The following is a 17,601-nucleotide window of genomic DNA, read 5'->3' as shown; positions in this document are numbered from 1 at the left end:
ATCACAAACTAAATTTCAGGATTACAAATTTATGAAACAAAATTTAAATAGACGACGACGACGATCTTTTTTTATTGACTCGTAATTTTTCTTTGTTGCGTTGTCTTGTTATTCGTGTTTTCATGGGATTCCGGATTCACAGTTGGCCTGGATGGTTTTTGGCCAGATTGTAATCTAGAATCGCCTTAGTAATCATCATATTTTATGCTCTCATCACGAGTGTCCTCAACGATTTCGTTGTTTTCTGTTTAAATATCAACGAAATATTGGTTTAAGTCGGTAACTTATGCTCAGAATATTATGCAATAAATAGGTGGTGTTATTACTAAATAAAAGTATTTTCTTTGTCATATTTATAACATTTGAAGCTCAAAAAAAACGCTGCTTCGAATATTTTCGGATTCACAAATGTTATGGAATTTTATTTGCTACATGTGCAAGCACGTGCATATCATGAACTATGAACCATGGCATATTATTGTACATTTTTCACCTACCACGTCTGTTTGTATGTTTGAACTTGATAAACTACCAACTACAAAGAGAATTTTCAGCTCGGGTTGAGCTTCGAGATGACCAAACCGCTCGCGGAGCTCAGAGTCGAAATCGTCGTCACGAAAATCTGCGAATTGGGCCTTCGGATAGAGCCGCATAAGACGAAGGCGCTATGGTTCCACAAGTGGCCGGTGGGCCGGGAACCGCCCCGTTCGCAGATTATTCGCGTATGCGTAGGCGGTGATTCAAACGTCCAGGTGGCCAGGTACATGAAATACCTAGGCATCATCCTGGACGGTCGCTGGAGCTTTGAAGAGCACTTCAAGCTCCTGGCCCCCCGGATCGAGAAGGCAGTGGGTGCGATGCACAGATCTCTCCCTGCGGGCAATCGTGTCGGCGATGCTACGCAGGGAATCGGCGTGGGTCGCCGTAGTCTCCTTCTGTGAGACAGTCATATTCCAGAAGGAGATTGCAGAGGGGCTCGGGAGAGGGCCGATCCCGCCTGGCGGAGACGACCCACTCGTCGTCCACCCGGCCTCCAAGACCAGGAATAAATAGGGCATTCCCTCCGGCCGTGGGTGCATGAGATGGGTGTCTCCGACGGGGTGTCGGAGTCGGGTATCTATAAAGATTTACCCTGCTTCAACCAAAAAAAAAAGTTCATTTAGTGGCGAGCCCTGCATAAACTAATATTTATATGTATTAGCCATGTGAAGCCGAGACAAGTGGCGTGTAATAAATCTCAATTGTACTTGTTCGGGATTAAACATAACCTCATGGTTATGATTCTAGTGTAATTTTTTGTAGGGTGGCTCAAACTGTAGCACTAAAGAAAAAGTCTTTTTTGAGTTTTTTTTTTTTTTTTTAGGAGATTCTTGAAATATATATGTATGTATATATATACAAATCAGCAAAGAAATAACTTGATGGATTACCTCTCCTTTGACCAAAGGCTTCAGAATGATATGACATACTTTACCCTCGTTTTAAACAAGTGTTAATAGTAAACTTTTCATTTAGATATACATATAATCCCAAGCCCAAATATAACATTTTTGTAATATTGCTAGAAGTGTATGCCCGAGCCTGCTCGTGTAAACTTGAGAAAATGTGCTATTGCATGACGATGTATACTGATTTATAATTTATATTGCTACTTACGTCGCACGTATCTGATATGACCACACGCTCGGTTTCATTTAAGATTTTAGTACAATATATGGTAATAATTATAGTGTCCGTCTATACTCTGTGGCTAGTAATCGCCTTTTATCATAATTTTTTAACTATTTATGTGTGAGTGTTTATAATTGTTGTTGTATTTTAATTCATATTTGGGTTTATTGTATATACAGTTTAATAGACGAAGCTCTGAGGAATGAAATCTCAATTAAATAAAAAAGTTTTATTATGATGTTTTTATGCTAGACAGAATAAATACTTATAACTATCTTATACTTAGTGAATAAATTAAATGCAGGAGAAACAAACATGGATTATTATCTAGTAGTATGAATAGTTACAATAAACAGTCAAGTATTATAATTTTTATGGCGATTTCATAATTATTTATTTAAAATATTATATTTGACAAAAAATGAAATAGAAATAAAACGTATTACATAGATTCAATAAGACTTTTATCGTCGAAAACGATAAATAAATTAAATTGGTTTCTGTGTCCAAGTTCTAAGATGAATAGTAGGAAAACTTGAAAATTTATTACACAACTTTGAAAAGATAAATTCGAACGTAACAAAAATTTATCAAAAAACCTTAAATATAAATTTAATTTTAATTCGCATTTAGGTATTTAGTTGAATTAAGAGTAAACTTATTAACTAATACAGTTTTACTGATGTTATTTGTCGATATATGCTCGACGTGTTGAAAGGCTTTAGTCAGTGACATTATCCAAGCATCCGTTCCATGACCGATGAAACGGATTTCCAGAAACAAAACAGAATAAGTAAAACCGGTTTAGTTAGCAATAATAATATAAACGCTTGTGATTAATATCGAAGTAATATCAGATGTATTATGTGGTTATAAGTTATAACTTTACTATAACTTTGCCGTTTCATAGATTCAAGTTATTTGTATAAAATAAATTGGTAAAGAAGGCATATTATTCGATACAAGATTATATAGATGATAAAAAAGCGTGGAGTTAATGATTGTTGACGTCCAGGCAGGAGACATAACATACATACATGTATAATTGTATTTAACTAACATGACTGTATATTTAGATGTTGAAAAAGAGTAACTACTGAGTTTTTTGCCGGTTCTTCTCGGTAGAATCTACATTCCGAACCGGTGGTAGCTTTACTTTAAATAGTTTGTTAAATGACGATTCAAAAGTGATTGTAAAAGCCTACTTGAATAAATTAGATTTTTATTTGATTTGATTTGATTTATCATTTGTAGTAGCTTATAAATTTGATGACTCATGTAATATTAAAAAAACAAAATCCACACATTAGGATTGTTTTACATATAGCCATTACAACCTCAAGGGACCAAAAGTCAAATTAAATAAATTTGCCATCGAACTGACGTAATATCTCATTGGGCGAGAGCTTGAGTATAGATCTGCGAAAAATGACGTTTTCACGATCGACGAAGCTGATGTGGGAATTTCGGAAGTAAAATTAAAATGGATGTAAGTGCTTAAGTGGAATCGAGTCGTATTATAGAAAAATATATAAATTTATCAAGATCTATTAGTAATGTACAATATAATATTGGAATAGGCTATGGTTGGTGTCCTTATATTTCATCTTTTCAACAAAGTTTTAATAAGATAAATGCATTGCAAGAAAAAATAATAAGATTAATATCAAAAAAATAAATTGCTTCCAATCGATAAATAATAAATACGAGACTTTGAGCCAGACAACTAAAGACTACAAGCATAACTTTGAATATTTATATGTCAAAGCCGAGATAGCGTTGAAAAATTGTGGCCAACATTTGAACAAAAGTTGGCCAATATGTATACGCACACTAAAAAATTGTATGACGTTTGGCGAGCGAGGTAGAACGATAGTGTTGTATTCTGATTTCAAAATATGCTATTCTTAATAGCTGAGTCAAATTTATTCTATTTAAGAATAATTTGAAAATAATAACGTAAATTCTTAAAAGAAAAACGTCGTATAACATTACCGTTAACTAGTGAAATACACTAATACAAAATACCTACTAATAAAGCGTTGTTTTATAATAAATCCTAATAAACGAGGCTCGTTGCGTACATTTGATTAAGTTAATCTATTATTCAGATCGTTAGCGTTGCAACCAGTTGCAAATCCCTAATAAGTTATCGATTACTGCTATTTCATGTGATATAAAATATTAACATAATAAAATATTCTGATATATGTCCATCGAAATTGGGTCGAGTTTATTTTCAGAATCAACATCGCCAGTCTCAATTATGAACTTATTATATATTTAATAAATAATATTATTACACGCCAAAATGAAAGAGCCTTAAAATTAAATTCTTATGAATATGAATAAATATTAAATTAAATCATTAGTAAAATATTACTATCATCTTAAAGTGACGCTCCAGGAGCAGTTATGTATACCGGCGATGACGTAGGTCTATGTTTAGGTAATGTGTAAGCTCGGTTCGAAGGCCAGTCCTTGCCATAACCTCCACCAGATGAGTAGGCGTAACTGCTACCGTAGTCTGAGTTGAAGTCGGAGGAAGAGTCACCGCCGAAGTAAGAATAGTGTGTCATTGGATGATGATGCTGAAATTAAATTAAATTTTGATACAGGAAAGACATCAAGTAAGATACACAAAGACATTCTTAAAATTTTACACCATAGAGATATCCTAACATAATAATCATCTAGTTCCTAAATTCTGCTAAAGATTCATTTTATCGTCCAAACTGTTCGTAGAATAAGGTTATTAGCTTTTTTACCAGCATTTGATAGGTCGTGATTTGTATTTATAATTTTGTTCCCAATATATTTAATTAAGTTTTGAATATGATCATGGTGAAATAAATGATAATTATAAAAAACTTATCGTGGACAAAACAGAAACCCTTCAAGTATTATTTCCATACCATTATCAATGTCACTTAAAGCTTCAGTATTTTAATGTTGAAAATGCTACTTCAATCTTATCTGTAAAAGCCGTGTTTTATCAAGTGTTTTAGATAAGTTATTCAGGCATAGTCTATTGATTTCTACAAAGTGGTTGTCTATAGAACCTGTATTGATATTTACATCTCATAGACAGACAATCATTACATTCTTATTATATATTTTTTGCTTTCCATTTGGAATAACATTCGTATAAGGATATAACATTATGTTGTCCATATAATCACCAATTTTGTTCTTTTTACGCGAATAAATTATGATATCTTATAAACTAACGAAACAAATATTTATTGTGACGACCTCCGTGGTCGAGTAGTGTGTACACCGGTTTTCATGGGTACGCCACTCCGAGGTCCCGGGTTCGATTCCCGGCCGAGTCGATGTAGAAAGAGTTTAGTTTTCTATGTTGTCTTGGGTCTGAGTGTTTGTGGTACCGTCGTTACTTCTGATTTTCCATAACACAAGTGCTTTAGCTACTTACATTGGGATCAGAGTAATGTATGTGATGTTGTCCAATATTTATTTATTTATTATTATTTATTATTGTAAAGATTTTCAATTTCTTTTTGTTCATTTTTCAATGTTGTTATTTTTGTTATATTGCGTGATAATGAATGTTTTTTGTTTTTTTTTTATTACGGCAGGAGATGTACAAGACGTTGAAAAAAAACCAGCTTAAGCTGAGCTGTTTCCACGTTTTATTTTTGTAATTGTCTATACTTATCTATCCTACATTAATTGAACCAGACAAGTTTCTATCGATACGTTTTAGCAGTTATCAACTTAGTAAAGTTGATAATTATTATTAAATCCAAGAGCGTTCTATAAGAAACTGTATGAACTAGAATCAAACTCAAGACTTATCTACGTTATTAAGTTCAGTCTTTCCAAAACTCTTATGTGTGTCGTTGCCCTTTGGATTGTTTGATGAGAAAACAAAAGACATTTTGAAAATTTTATTCATCCACAACTGTCTTTTTAAGATAGTCACATGACCGTACCTGATCACAATAACTGGATTTTATATTATTGACTTAATGGTCAATAATTTAAACCTTACGATATTAGCAAATATTTTGGATTCACTTAAAATTGGGTTAATTTATATTAGCACTTAATTTTACTTCATATTTTATCTTTAATACTATGTTAAAATTATGGTCTCAACCTCTCCTACCAAGTTTACCAGTTTGAATAGTTACGTTCTATATTCTGCCATATAATTCAGAGTAAGAGCATTTTCATTCTGAAGTCCAGTTTATATTCATATTATGTAACAAAATAAGTAGTACTCAATGAAAATTCCAAGATTATCTATGAACGAGTTGAGTTTCTTTAATCTTTTATAACTTCTTAATAACTTATATATTATCTTGCCTCAATTCTATGAACTGTTGAAACTTTGTCGACAATCTTTGAATATGAGACCCTTTTGAACGAAGTTTTAAACTCTCCTATTGTATGTACTACATTAAGTTGAATTTTATTCGTATGTTTATGAACAATGAAATCATTATCAATTATTAGTATCAAGAATTCTCTTTATACAATATTGTTTGTGAGTACTGATTTTATTGTCTGTTTATCTTTGATTTTTATCTATAGAGCCGTTGTGGCTTTACTTATTCGATTTATAAATATTGGTCAATTGCAAATACATTGTAGATCAATCTTACACTTTAGTAAAATAAATCTTAGTACTGAATATTTGTCAAGTATTTTTATTTTTGCTAAGTTAATGTGATCACTATTTTAAACTACTCGACCATACTAAGTAAATACATACGTACTCACCGTCCCTTTTTATATACGAGACCGACTTTTTATTTTTTTAGTGAGTTTTTAGTCAACGCAATGTATTTTATTTCCAGACGAATTACCTTTGAAGTATATGCAATCATATAAGGCGCCTGCTTTGCCTCAAAATTCATTTACGAGTCGCCTGGACGAATTATAACGGCAATTACACATACTAGTTACATATTTTGCGCTATGTAACCTATTCTTTATCCCCTTTTTTTCTTTTATCTACTATATAATATATAATTAATTATCTAAGCATACTTGTGGATTTTCCAAAGTTTTATCCAGATAAATTTTATACCGGAAATATTAGGTACCCTTGTTAAAATTCACAATCTCTTGAACGTTCCGTGTCGAAACTTTAACTTCAACCTTCAAGCATTAACATTCGTGGAGTAGGTACATTTAAACGAGTAGCATTAAAATATCTCGTAATAATGACACATAGTTTCCTCAATGTATCCCGCGGGACAAAAACGAAATAAGATATATGAAATTGTATCCTTATTACTTGTCACAAAAAAGCTAATTACTTTTGGCATAGACGCAATTGGTTCTAACATTGCTATCCTTAGTGAAATTACTTGCTATAATAATTATGTATTATAGCCAACCTTCTAACTGGGTTTACATGAATTACTTTAAGTTTTTTGATGAAGATTATCTTCTATATTTTATTATGATTATCTAGCGAGAGATTCGATATCAAATTAAAATTCTTATATAACACTGTTATAGTCTAGTTGGCTGTTGTAATAAAAATATATATATTTCTTGTAACGGTGACAGTAGCAATAGTCCATGTACTATAACAATGTTATATAGGGATTTTATTTCTCACCGATATAGTACTAATTTATATTAAAACAAGTAACCTATATTCGTCGAGAGCCTCCATGGTTTAATCGACCTAGAAAGTTTGTTCGTGTGCTTATCAGAATATAGAAGTAAGTGAATAGACAGTGCTTTATGTTGCGAACACATCATTGTATTACGTCTGATACAGGTGGCTTTCCTGCCTCAAATTTAGCCGTTATAGGTAAAATCAGTCAGCTGGAAATGTGGGTTTGAATTTCAAACATAGCAATATGTACTAATGCAGTTAGCCGGTAGATTTTATATGCGAGCGGTCCATACGGTTATGTCAGATACCCAAAAGATCTTTCCTATGTGTAGGCTTAAAGTAGATGGCAATTTTTTAGTCTTGGTAGTTGAACAATCAAACTTATGTGATTAATTAAATAACCTTTAAATAATTTCTGTCTAACTAGTGTAGAAACACTGAAAGGAAAGACTGTCTGCGTAAATTATTAGGAAATGAAAAATTTCAATGAGATATATTATTGTAGATTTCTTATTTCCTTTTTAATTTTCTAGGTTGAAATAATTTTTTGAGAAAATGTATAGGACTTCAATAACGTAATTATCGCCAATTTAAATTGTTAAATATGTTTCTTACCTTGCAAGCCTTTAATGTGCTCAGTAAGCTTGGCAGCAACAGTGCAGCTATCAGTAACAGTTTCTTGATCAGCATCACTCCCAGAAGTATAGGAATCAGCAGCATTTTTGTCTTGAGAGTCGCCAGAAGGTTTAGAAGTGGTATCATAATGGCTAACTTCTTTTTCTTTCCACGACCTGGAAGTTATTTGATTGTATGCATTTTTATGCACATTTAAATATGATTTAAAATAAATTTCGTTGAATAGATGATATACATAATATATTTGTATATATAAGAAATGTTGTTGGTAGAATTTACATTCCGAACTGGTGGCAGCTTCACTTAATTTGGTTCTGTAAAATGACGATTCAAAAGTGCTTGTATGAGCCCACTTGAATACAGTATATTTTGATTTTGATTTATAGTACATAATTTTATTATATAAGCAGATATGTGCTTTTCATTTTAAAACAAGTCGCTGGACGTACACGGTATAATGTTATGGAGTCAACAGAGTGACAAATAATTTTATATTGTGTCGATGAAAATTTCTAAATTATTAGTTAGATAATCGATCTAGCGAAATTGTAAACAGTTGAAAGGTTGTGAATCGTATATAATAACACACAGCTTAAAATTAAATGCACTATTTTCAGTAAATTATAATCTATGATCTTTTACGTCTACCTATAGATACCTATAGATCCGTCCACTAACGAAGGCGTGTACCTACATGTTAAACGTAATGTGATAAGGCCATCAACAAATACTTTAATTTGTATTTTTTTCTCCTCTGTTTATTCTTAAATTAATTCTCACGCACACGTCGATAATAAAGCATACTGGATACATATTATATATATTTGGACTCAAATAGGTTTGTAAAAGTGTATCGTTAAAGGATGTTATTTTCTTTCTTATTATATCGAGCAAAAAACGGTGTCGACTTTAAACTAAATTCATCCGGTGTATAAAAGATTAAAGATATTTTTTTCGTAAAATGAAACTGACAAGACAGTATTTTATGAATTTTATCTGACTGAATCATACGTACGATGATTTCCTTTATCGCTAATAACAAACTATTTTTTAAACAAAAATTAAAAATAGGTACATAGGTGCCTGGATTTGTACTGTCGATAAGGAGGTGATCTGTTTTTTCCCATTGCATCTAAACTCGTTTACAAACTATTATTAAATTGATTTAAAAAAAAACAACATTATTGACCTAAAAATAAACAACTGTTAAACAACAAGATTAGTTCCGTGTCGACCACGTTCTGATCTCCGCGAAATCCCGCGTCACAACCTAATTACTTCGGACACAGCATTTTAAGTGCAATTTCGGATACCGTATTTATTTTAATTGTAATTATCATGTTCTTATTTATTTTTAAACTGTGATCGTGTAGTTTATTGGATTATTTTATTTTAGCATTGATTTGTTGTTTTTAGTATTATATGATATATTTTTGATTTCAATCAGTATGTCTGTCTGTTACAATAGTAGTACTGTTAAAAGAGCAGGCTACTTTTTTATATTCATCACTTAAAACACGAGCGAACCCGTGGTCGCCAACTAGTATAATATAATTTACTTTATGTAAGTACGTTTACATTTAATCAAATCTTGTAAATAAATGATTCAAATATGTTCGTAAGAGTATTCAACTAATAAAGTATATTTGAATTATTTACTTTGTGATAATTTGTAATTATGTCTATTATAATTTGGTTTAAATTATTTATAATTTAGAGTCGGTAATTTGAAGTATTTATAATAATAGTAATTATTTATTTATTAACCAAATATAAATAACAGTATAATTATGATATTATCATGTAAATATTATTATATCACTTACTCATAAAAAACAAACAGTATATATTAGAACTCATAACATAATTTTTTATTTATTTTTTATTTTTATGATATCGTTAAGCGGACGGAAATAGGCCACCTGATAGTAAGTGGTCACTACCGCCCATAGACAATGGCGCTGTAAGAAATATTAACCATTCCTTACATCACCAATGCGCTACCAACCTCGGGAACTAAGATGTTATGTCCCTTGTGCCTGTAGTTGCACTGGCTCACTCACTCTTCAAACCGAAACCCAGCAATACTGTGTATTGCTGTTTGGCGGTGGAATATCCGATGAGTGGGTGTATACTATAGTAGAATCAACAATCTCACTAAAACTCCTAATATCAATTGTTTTTTACACCAACATTACATACATTCAACTATCATAATACTTTAGAGAATTAAAAAAATATATATTTTTTGTTATTAATTGAATTACACTTAAAATATAAAAGCTATATAAATATAATTCTTAAAATTTGTCGTGAACGTAGGCGCTAAATACAGCCATAATTACACGTCTTCATAAATACAATTTCCAATGTTTATTTATTTGTCCAAACGATTAAAATGTATTAACTAATTTCATACAATTACTTCTAAATTGTCAAGATGATACACGTGTATTACAAGAACTAGGTACGAGATCGATTACGCTATTAAGCAATGGATTTGTAACGCTACACCCACACAGGTGCAATTCAATGCCACACATGCTTAGGAATGTAATCTAGCTCAAAATTGTGTAAGTGCGTAATTTTAATGTATGGTTTGATTGTATTCTGTTTGTGGACCTGTGAATAAATAAATTAGGTAATTTATATCTTGCGATGTTCCATTCCTAAGTCTGGATTAGATCTATATATATTTACGTTATTTAACAATTGTATTTAAAAATACACTCGTTTAATTGTATTGAGGACGAAAAAAAAAAGACATTTAATTCAGTACAAAACTTTCCGAATATAATATGGTTTAAGTAGTTCAGATCGCCAATCTATTGATAAATTAAACAAAACAAAACGTCATTAAGCATGATTTTTACGGTTGAACACGAAAAGTAGGAATATTTTTTTTATTATCTACATTATACTCGTAAATATAAACATATAAAGTATATATTTATATAAATATAGTAAATTCTAAGTGGCTAAGTAATAGATTTGTTTTGAAGATACCAAATCTTTTATATATTATTATTTAGAATCATGAAAGTTAGCGATAGGCGTTATCAAATGGAAGGCAAATTCTCTCCAGAGACCCTTTTCCATCTGCGGTATCAGCGCAATAGTAGCTTTACGATTAAGTAAGATATATTTTTAGGAAATGTACAACATAAATCTACATTAAAGAAAGAAAGAAAATTTTGGGCACTATTGAGAAGAATAGGGTGCAACAACAACTGAGTTTGATTACTTACAGAAGGCTTTAGAACCTTATCGCACTACGCTGTACTTGTTCGGGTTAGATAGACATGAGACAGAATGTCACCTGACACTTACATGCATGTTGCATGTTACCTCGGCATATTTTCCGTCACAGTTGAATAAAAGATTAATGTTAAACTCGAATTCGATTCATTGATGAAAAATTTGTAAATAGAATTTGAACCCATTGAGCCGTGTTGATATTTAAATCAGATCAGTATCAATTGAACATGTTTCGAGATATAAATAACTTACTCTTAAACACAAAATTCAATCGCGATTGTAAAAAGGCTGAGTTCTTTCGACGTTAATAAAAGTAAGAATTTTGGTTAAAGGCCTATTTGGCCGAACCGAACTTCGTGTATTGGAAATTTATCTCTTACATATAAAATCTGTGACCAAAAGAGGTTGTTTTTCGCAATCCTCGTGGCAATCAAACCTCTATGGCGTAGCTATAAAACTGTCTGAATATTTTGATCAATTTTAATTATAGCCCTAAATCATGACAACAAAACTGTCCTTGAGAAGCGTACAACCTTCAGACAGCGGCGTTTGATGTAGTGTTAAAGTTATTAATTAAATTCTTCACCCAATAAAATGTGAAATTTGACGTGACTGTTATTTAAATAATTTCACGAAAAATTAAATTTTAAATTCAAAGTAAATATATATTCAGTACGTATAAATTAGGTTAACAATATAATAATAAAAAATAGAATACAATTTATACGTTTTATAAGAACTTTTTTTTCAAATTTGTGGTAAGTAGTCATTTTGTCCATAGATATTTGTACTTCATTAACCATTTCACTACCAATGTGCTACCAACAATACGAACTAAGATGTCATCTGTGGCTCATTACAATAAAAGTCCCTCTAAAATGAATAAAGTAGGTACAGTAGTTATTAGGTTAGATTAGGAGGTAAGGTAGGCAGGTTAACCATTTCATTTAGTGCGGTACAAATCGTTTGGCGAAAAAAAAACCTTTGCAGTGGTATGGCGGCCATTGGGAACTGTCGGAAAAGTATAGCAAGGTGATTTTCGTGAATGGCTACTCGACGATGATTAGCTATGCAAAAATTAGCCCGGTACAAATGGTTGAATTGTTTTATTTAAATTAATGTATTCGCGTCGGTATGGCGGGCTGTAAGTCACACCCGGGAAGTATGGCATTACGCTGCCGCCTACTTCTTTTTTTTTCGACTATCTGAAAATACCCCTGAAGAACCGCCATACTGGTACAAATGACCTAGTTTTTTGTGTCATCATCTCCCGGTCTATCATGTTATGCGATGTTTTGAGATTATTCTTACAGAATACTTATACATAAGGTCTATTTCACCTAGATATTATGTCTTTATAAAAATATTGTTTAAATTATGACTCAGCTTTCTTATTTTAGTTCCCTAGATAATAGAGATATTATTCAAACTGTAACGCAGCGTCTCGCTACTTCTGTCATAGAACAGTGAATATCTGAAATGGGGTATGTTATTAAATTTTTGCCAATGTATGAACATTTTTAAATGAACCGGGAATCAACTTGGAAGAAAAAAATATGTTCAAAAAAAGAACAGAGTTTCTGAGTTGAATCTGAATATTATAAATGCGAAAGCAACTCTGTCTGGTACGCTTCAATGGCTGAACCATTGAACGTTTTATGATATAATTTTTATGGATATGAAGCAAGCTTGAACGTAAAGGAAGAACATAGGCTGCTTTTTTATACCTAACACTTGACGACGGATCATCGGACATCTCGTCAAAATTCCAAATATCACCCGCACCACCTAGATGTCCGAAAATCCACAACAGCGCGATTTTTAAGACATTTTCTGCCTCGCACAACCACTCTGTGGAACCAGCTTTCGCCGACGGTTTGCCGAACCGATACGACTTGGGAACCTTCAAGAAAAGAGCGTACTCTTTCCTGAAAGGCCGGCAACGCATTTCTTACTAAATTATCTCCATAAACAACATATTTATTATTTCTTTAAACGAAAGTACAAGTCACTAATATAAGGAATTTCTATATTCTACACCAACAGGCGTTAGTGACTTTTAACTTTTGATTGAGTTGATATAAACAATTTCAAACAATATGCAATATGAGTTGTTACTTTAAATTGTTTGATGACCATTTCGGTCATCAAACAATTTAAAGTAACAACTCTTGATTGAATTAATAGGAGCCAAGGCTGAGGAGCGAATGTCAAACAATGTTATTTAACGAGTCCATTTTTGATGTATCAATTGTTAAATAATTTTAATGTAATCCAGTCGACTTTCTCTCATGGAAGACTTGCCTATTAACTATGTAGGAAATATAAAACTGTGTCTTTTCCAATGGGATGGAAAATACAACCGGAAAGAGTTCAGGCGCAAGGCTTTACGAGATTTGAGACATGGGAGTATACATATTTCAAACGCTTTGATTCCGGGCTGCTAATGAGAATTTTTTCGGTAGATAAACTAAAAAAAAATTATTTACCCAAACCGGTATTCGACCCCGTTCCTCGGAATCAGAGGCTTTAGGGTTTAGCCACTAGACCAACTACGCACTCGATTTTAAGTAGCAGTCAAGAATTTTGTGTTCAGCCATTTCTTATCTTGACCACAAAAAATGGACGAGATGAGGTTTTTGGTTCATCAAAATTGATCCTCACCTTTATTATAATATCAATAAAAGTATAAAAAAAATACTCACCATCACCGTCGTCAACGTCTTGTTCTTCAATAGTTCTCGCACCTTCCGGCAAATTGACTCTTAATCCTTTCATCTTAAAGAACTCTTTGACTAAACTCATAAAATATTTAGCTATTTCAGTCCACTCCGACAAGAAACTCCTCGGTTCATTAGCTACTAGATCAACATCATCATTAACAGTCAGATTCTTAATAGTTTCTTCATCTAACGGTACGAAACTAATCATTGCATTCGCTCTTATAGTTTCATTACTATTTAAGTCTCCGAAAAAGGTTTTCTTAGCGAGTTTCAATGCTTTGTATTTGACACATGAAAACGCTTCGCCTTTGATGAAGCAGGCATCTTTCACGTATCGTATGTATCTGTCTTCGGAACATTGAGATTTTTGCATCAGAAGGACGAGAGTTAAAATAATAGTTGATTGTAATGTTATCATGTTGAATTGCTCTGTAACAAAGAAATTTGTGGTTAAATCTTATTAAGTTGACGGTTATTGATAAAATTTATCATAAAAGAAAACACAATAAACAAATAATAAACGCTTTAGACTAGCTGAAGCTTTAAACGTTACTAAAATAAATGTATCATGTTATATCAAAATCAAAATATACTTTATTCAAGTAGGCTTCTACGAGGACTTTTGATACGTCATTTTACAGAATTGTTAAAAGTAAATCTAACTTTATCAAATAGTATGTACAGCCCATTCCATGTACAAGAGGAAGACGAATAAACAAAATTTTATATAGATTTAACACGATCTCACGGTATCGAGGGCTTGAATAAATAATGCGTTAAGCATCGCTTATCAAAAGTTGAAATTTTGAAATTTTTGTTACATAGTTACATATAGAAGTTGTTAGCCTAAATAAATATAAAAGCACCGTCAACGATCAACAGAGGGCGTGCACATCGTATGATATATGAGAAAATATTTCGTTAATTTGTTTTTGTTAAAACGAATTATACGTATTTTGTGTATATACTTTGAAATTAAATAATTTCCTTTTTTTTATAAATTCGAAAAGTTACTAGCATAAATACTATTTCACCACTATGACGTTATCAATCAAAGTTATTCCTTAAGACATTTGTATTTAAGGATTAAATTTCCTTATCCATTTTTATAATGTATTATTCAAACAGTCCTTTGTACATAATGTTATAAGTGAGTCAGCAAATGTATGTATTTGTTGTGTTATGCGTAAATACGACTCCCTAAGGCTTATTCAACATTTGAAGTCGTTTAATAAAGTATTTACTTTTCAATATATTTTTTTTATATAAGATTTTAAATTAACATGGTTATTTTTATTACTAACATTATCTAAAACGGGATATTTACCATGTTTTTTATTTTTATTTGGTGGAGCTCGATATTTCGACATTATCTACGAATGTCTTGTTCACGAGACTGTGTACAACGTGAACAAGACATTCGTAGATAATGTCGAAATATCGAGCTCCACCAAATAAAAATAAAAAACATGGTAAATATCCCGTTTTAGATAATGTTAGTAATATTTTTTTTAGTTTAAAAGTTTACCTCGATAATGTGTTTTATTAATAAAAAGATTTGATTTTAATATTACTGGCCTCTAACATAAATCATTTATAGATTTTATTTCAAATTAAGAACGTAACAACTAAATTTATTATGAACAGTACATTACAAGAGGCGAATGAAATAGTAGTTTATTAAATTTACTATTATATGTTGAGCGAATTAGATAAAAATTATATATTATATTATATAAATTATATATAATCATAGATTAATTATATATCAAGATACAGTGTCGTACTGCAAAAGAACTAAAAGAAACAGGCGAACTTTTATTTTTCTCGTTCTCAGCTATGACAGACTATCTAGACAAAGAAATAATCTAAGCTTAAAAAGTATCTGAGGTCAATAGACAGCGCTTTGTATAGTTCTGTTTACAAATCAATTAAGGTCGTATTTAAAAATTTTGAAGACCGTAATTATTCAAAGTAAAATTGTTTGTTGTACAACGCTTCATGAACTTTGATCGAAATTCGTAACAAGGAATTAAGTAAGTGTTCTTTATATTTGCAAGCCAACAAAATTTTTATTTATTATTTTTTGCTCGTATTGATATAAAATTAATGAATTTTAATTGCATCAATAGTCTCTTTTATAGCTTTGGTAACGGGACAGGCAAATGGATCGCCTGATGGTAAACTACTGTCCAGACCAATCAACAACAAAACCAACCTTGGGAACTAAGATGTTATGTCCCTTGTGTCTGTAGTTCAAACCAATATATGGTGAGTGGCTTACCCTGACGGGCTTGCACGAGCTCTACCACTAAGGAAATGTCCCACCGATGGGCAAAAAACTCTTTCCAGCTTGAAAAAAATTTGGAGCTAATTCCACCACGAATTTGTCAGAGAACACTATGTTTTCCTTCAACCCTGACCACAAAATGAATTGTAAAGACTAATTAAGCGCTTGGAGCTTGTCCGGATTTGAACCCACAATCTTCGGGTTCTAGCCACGGGGCCATCTCATCTGTTTTATCTACTTTTTAATGTATAGTATGTGTAGTGTACACGGATCTTTAATAACATATTAATTAGTATTAGATTTATATTTTATATAAATATATATAATCTGTGTATTTATGTATCTGTCATCTAGAGTGACACAGGTCGCAAAAGCGCGGGAAAAGAGGATTTAAAATGGGCGCGCGGTGAAGACGGTGTGCCTGCACAGCGAACTGATAAATAAATATAATATTTATTTTATCTAATTCAAAATATACAAAACAAAATACACGATTTTAAACAATAACATGAATATAAGTATACGCTTACGTTGATTTAAACGTAGCACTTCAAAATCACTCACTTTTTAAGATACTTGATGTTGTCACAAGCACAGATCGATACTCAATGTCAAGACTGCAGAAATGCTGCTATTTAAATAAGTTGTAATCAGCTGGTGGAACATAATACGATCCGGATCATTTCGGAAAGTAGTTGAGAGCACGTGGCTTTCCCTAGTTTTATTTTGCCAATAATATAATTATATGCAATTCGTTATTAGACGTGAAACGAGTATAGGTTTTCTATTCACATTTCCAGCTAGAGACGAAGAAATATTTTAAAATGAATTGATTTTGAGGAATTTAAATTAATTATGATTTAAATAAACAAATAAGTTCTTATTCAATATTCAATTTTCTGGTTGACTTGAGGCCTTTTATTAGTATATTGTTCATTAAAAAATAATATAATATTATAAACAATAGTGATATAAAAATAACCCTTAAACTATCGTACATAATATTTTGATATAAAAATTAAGATAAAAATAAAATGTATGGGACTCGTGAAAATAAACGAAATGGGTAAATCTCAGGGATTTGCTTTTAGAAAAAAAAGTAACCTTTTTTCTCAGACAGGAGGTCAGACAAAGGGCGGTAAATAATCACCACCGCCAATAAACTTTGGCGCGGTAGGAATTATAAACCTTATTTATATTGCCAAAGCTTCACCGACCTTGGGAGTTAAAATGTTACCTATATACAATTCCAATACAGTCATATTAATACTAGGTCACTCACCCTTCAAATCGCAACAAATAATACTAAATATTTTTATTTGATGATATAATATTTTATGAATTTACATCATGCATTCATTTTAAAGTGTCTCAAAATAAATACTTGGTGGCAGGTGGTGGGTGATGAGTGCATCAGATAT

General features: G+C 31.6%; 1 protein-coding gene across 1 annotated transcript; it reads right to left on the bottom strand.

Moving 5' to 3' along the window:
* Window positions 1–4,061: 4,061 nt before the first annotated feature.
* On the bottom strand, window positions 4,062–16,834 carry LOC113398071 (uncharacterized). Its single transcript, XM_026636647.2, has 4 exons — window positions 16,711–16,834; window positions 13,873–14,319; window positions 7,889–8,064; window positions 4,062–4,262 (listed from the first exon to the last, which is right to left on the bottom strand). The coding sequence occupies exons 2-4, from the start codon at window positions 14,306–14,308 to the stop codon at window positions 4,062–4,064; spliced, it is 813 nt and encodes a 270-aa protein (XP_026492432.1). The 5' UTR covers window positions 14,309–14,319; window positions 16,711–16,834.
* Between the last annotated feature and the right edge of the window lie 767 nt (window positions 16,835–17,601).

The sequence above is a fragment of the Vanessa tameamea genome, chromosome 24, assembly GCF_037043105.1.
Source record: "Vanessa tameamea isolate UH-Manoa-2023 chromosome 24, ilVanTame1 primary haplotype, whole genome shotgun sequence".
NCBI lineage: Eukaryota > Metazoa > Arthropoda > Insecta > Lepidoptera > Nymphalidae > Vanessa > Vanessa tameamea.
The sequence above is the reverse complement of the archived record's forward strand: the minus strand, read 5'-3'. Positions and strand labels throughout refer to the sequence as shown.

Coding starts and splice junctions, on each gene's coding strand:
- LOC113398071 (XM_026636647.2), bottom strand. CDS start 14,308: ATGATAACATTACAATCAACTATTATTTTAACTCTCGTCCTTCTGATG. Junction 8,065..13,872: donor AGACGTTGACGACGGTGATG/GTGAGTATTTTT, acceptor AATAACTTCCAG/GTCGTGGAAAGAAAAAGAAG. Junction 4,263..7,888: donor GCACATTAAAGGCTTGCAAG/GTAAGAAACATA, acceptor ATTTAATTTCAG/CATCATCATCCAATGACACA.